At 56.0% G+C, this 3,937-nt stretch overlaps 1 protein-coding gene across 1 annotated transcript in view; it reads right to left on the bottom strand.

Moving 5' to 3' along the window:
* Positions 1-1,898: 1,898 nt before the first annotated feature.
* BRINP2 (bone morphogenetic protein/retinoic acid inducible neural-specific 2) overlaps positions 1,899-3,937 on the bottom strand; it is a gene marked incomplete at its 5' end in the record, with an annotated part of 5,464 nt that continues 3,425 nt past the window's right edge. Inside the window, 3 exons of the mRNA XM_010149415.1 lie at positions 1,899-3,060; positions 3,413-3,635; positions 3,848-3,929. Of these exons, the coding sequence (XP_010147717.1) occupies positions 1,944-3,060; positions 3,413-3,635; positions 3,848-3,929 (1,422 nt within the window). The remainder of the gene's footprint in view (positions 3,061-3,412; positions 3,636-3,847; positions 3,930-3,937) is intronic.

The following is a 3,937-nucleotide window of genomic DNA, read 5'->3' as shown; positions in this document are numbered from 1 at the left end:
GCGGTGAGCTCTGCTTGTCTGGATATCCAGTGTTTCCATCCGACAGCTGGGCAGCGCGGCTGCTTGATATTCTGGTCAGGTGCCGAGCACGGCAGCAGCGCTGGGGAGGGAGGGAGGGAGGGGAGCCCAGCTCTGCTGAGCCGTCAGCTGCCAGCTCGCTTGTCCCTGCTGCCTGGCTCTTCGCCCCAGCTCGCTGGGCTGAGCGGGTACCAGAGAAGTGCAGGCAGTGGAGCTGCTGGAGATGCTGGCTCCAGGGAAACCCACTGACCCCTGATACCTGCACTGGATGTAGCAGAGGGAGATGTCCAGGGTGGGTTGCACCTGATCTGGGGGACATATCTAAGTGGGTGATGAATGAAGAGGTCAGTGATGATACCAGAAGTGTGGAGCAACCTACATATGTGGACTGCGCAATGGAGCTAGGACAGAGACGAGTGTCATACCTGCCTGTACAATTGTAACTGGCCAGAAAGAGTGGCTGGGGGTCAGGTGTCCCCCATCTCTTCCTGTACCAGAGATAAGGGTCATCAAGGGAAGTTCCCAAGGGTCACACTTGACATGCCCAGAGACATGGTACGTGCCACAGCACTGCTCACCCTGGGGCATGATGGATGGACATGGGACCAGGAGGAAGCTGGATATGGGATGTGGCTGGTGCCACGTGGGTCCTTCCCCCCAGCTTGAGAAGCATCTACTCCAGGCCAGAGCTAGGGAGAGCAGGCAGGAGCTGCCTGCTCCAGAGGTGGGCAGGATCCCTCCTGCCTCCAGGTACATCTGATTGTCTTAATGGGCCATACCTCTGAGTTAATGAAGATGTGGACAGGAGAGAGATGGCCAGCCCAAGTGGTGGCATCTCCTCCTTGGGAGGCTCAGCTAAAATCCAGAGACCAGGACGGCGCAGAGAAACTGGGAAAGACACAGTGGTCAGGCATGCACAGCAGCCTCCTTGCCATCCTCCTCCGGCCATACAGCAAGGGAAAATCCAGGGCCAGAAATGACAGTAACTGGGTTTTTTTTGGTTTCTCTTTTTTTTTTCCTCATTTGTTTTTGGTTGCTCTTTTGCTCAAAAAAGGCATTTTTTAAAAAAATATATTCAACAGATACATTTTACTCAGATGTCTCTTGGCTGGAGCCACTGACAAGACATGACCCTCCCCAAATAAATAGGCTTAAAAAACCCCTCCCAAACAAAACAAATAAATAAATACATTAATAAAACTTTTTTTTTTTTTAGTTTTTGTTTTGCTTTTTGTTTTCTTTAAGGAATTGCGGCCCAGACATCTCCGCCGGTGTCCGTGATGGCAGCATCCACGGGGCAGGTGCCAGGTCCTTGTCCACGCGAGGGGTGACGAAGCCTTGGTACCACAGCGGACATGAAATGCTCATGGAGACGCTCCAGGGGAAATCTGCTGCATCTCAGAGGCCTATGGCGTGGTCCCTCCCCATGCTGCTTGTGAGGGCATGGCCACAGGAATGATCGCAGCAGATGTGAAAGCCCCAGTAGAAACCTCTCTTAAAAAGATTACAAAAGTTGGGGAGCCAAGCAGACTGATGCTGGAGGAACCTCTTGGTGGGTTAAGCACCTGTTCCAGCGGGGCCAGAAGCTGCCTCTGGCCGAGCCACATCCCTTCTCGGCCATCAGCCACTGGTGCTTGAGCAGAAGCCATGATGCCACAGGGTGGTCGTGCTGGCATCGTCCCCATGCATGGAGACAGTCTGCACTGTGTGAGCCATTCCTCCTCCGTAGTCCTGCTGGCGTTCTCCATCTGCTCAAGCCCTGCGTCTCTTTAGCCAGTCGCTGGGTGTACCATGGAAGCACATAGTTGGCACTAAGGTAAGGCCATAATTTAATTTTTTTTTAGGGTGGTTATATTCTGCCCCCTTTCCCCCCAGGAGTTCTTTTTACTGGCCCACTCACTCCAAGATCTGAGCAGACCCAGCTGTTAGCTGCACAGCTTGCCTGTCTCCTGCTCTACTGCATTGGGTAGCTTGGCGTTGAAGGCCCTCAGGGAGGACTGGATCCTCGCCACCTCGTTGTTGGCCAACTTGAGCCTGTGGCGGAGCAAGCAAGTGAAGAGGTCAAGATGGGTTTTGCCAGGGGGTGACAACCTGTTGACCCGGTCCCTGATCTCCAACAACTGGAGCATGGCTGAGTCCTGGGAGCCCTGGGTGTAGGGATAGTCCAGCTGAAGGATCAGGTCACGAATAGCATCTGGTTCAAAGGGCAGGCTGTAGCCGAAGACTTGCAAGCTGTTGATTTTCATGTACCCCAGGTTCTTGGAGGGATCTGCCATCTCCAAGGGTTCGTAGTAGATTGTCTCATTGGAGTTGTCATCCAGAGACTTGATGCGGCTCCGCAAGTAGACGTGGACCGTTTCAAAGAAGGTCTTCCACTTGTTGCCCAAGGTGAGTGTCCAGTTTTGGCACTGGGCAGAGGCATCTACGTTAGTCCTTTCCCAGTCTGGGAAACTGCCCTCATTGACAGGCATGAACCAGCTCTCCGAGTGGCTTCCCCCAAAGGGGTTGACATAGATGGCCATGACAGGCTCCAGTGTGCTGTTCTTGGTGAGGCAGATCTGCAGGGAGAGTGCCAACATCATGTGAACCAGCCCAGGCTTGTACTTGTTGCTCTTCAGAGTCAAGAGCATGCGTTTCCTCCAGGAAGGGTCGAACCAGCTCCCCAGGCGCATGTCATTGCTGATGAAGATGGAGTGCACCTCGATGCGGTTGTCCCGTTTTTGCAGGAGGTACTTGAGCTCCAAGTCCTGCAGGTCCGTCTCCAGCCCCAGGTAGTGCTCCAGCGAGTCGGCCACCTCAGGGCGGCAGAAGCCCTGGGTGAGCACGTAGCCGTGGTTGCAGGTCCCACAGCGGGTGCTGTTGTCCTCAGCACAGCTGGTGCAGGCTGGCCCCTCGCCCAAGGCACACGGTATGGACCCCTGGCAGGAGGGCTGGTCAGAGGGACACGTGCAGCTGTGGCTTTCTTCCAGAAAGGTCCCAGGCACAGCTGTCTCGCTGCAGTACAGGAGCGACTGTGCACGGCTCCACCAGTAAGAGAGGGACCTGGTAGAGAAAAGACATGGGAGGAGAGATGCTAACGTGGGCTTTTTTTGGGCGTGACCGACTTCCCCTAGGGATGGAAGGGGTGCCCACCTTGTGTTCATTTTTTCTGCACCACTGGTGGCCCTCCCATGAACTGAGCCCCATTTTCCACCTCCAGGTTAGGACCCAATGTCTCAGGGCCATATCCCAGGGTGGCACGGCTGCCTCTGCTGCCTGTTCACCCCCAGGTATCCCTCCAGCAAGGCGGGCACTCCTTAAGTGCCAGCTACAGGGAGGTGGCCATGAGTCTGAGCCCCCCTTGGGGCTTTGAACAGTGTCTCCAGCGTAGGATGGGGATGCTGTGGCACCCTACCTCTCCTTTGGCAGTTTGAAGCGAGGTTGCCAGGGGCAGTGTTTGCTGAGGTTGAAGAGCCGCCGTATGAGTCGGTGGGTTTTCCTGGAGAGCAGCTTCAGGCTGGTGCCCAGCTGCTGATAGCGATGCTGGACATCCAGGTCCATGGCCCAGAAGTGGGAGATGGCCGTCCTGTTCAGGAAACGGTCCCCGGGGAGCCTCTTCACCAGGGCCTGAAACTCCTCTGTGTGGGGAGAGAGGTGGTATCAGCGGACCCAGAAGAGCAAGTGGTGAATGTAAGGCTGGAGGCAACCTCCTGCTCCCTGGGCTCTCAGGTCTTCACAGGGAGATGACTACCCTGGACCCTGCCCTGGAGCTCTACCGCCCAGCCTGGGTGGCTCCCAGAAAAGAGGGCTGCAATGAAGGAGATGCTTGGTGCGGTCTCCCCAGGCTCACCTGACTCCTCGAACTGGATGTGGTGGCTCTCCCAGGCTCGCCGGAGCTGGGCCAGGCTGCTCTCTAATGCCTGGACGTCGGCCTCGGGGC

Source organism: Eurypyga helias, unplaced genomic scaffold (genome assembly GCF_000690775.1).
Source record: "Eurypyga helias isolate BGI_N326 unplaced genomic scaffold, ASM69077v1 scaffold23993, whole genome shotgun sequence".
Taxonomy (NCBI): Eukaryota; Metazoa; Chordata; class Aves; order Eurypygiformes; family Eurypygidae; genus Eurypyga; species Eurypyga helias.
This window is presented reverse-complemented; position numbering and strand designations above follow the sequence as displayed.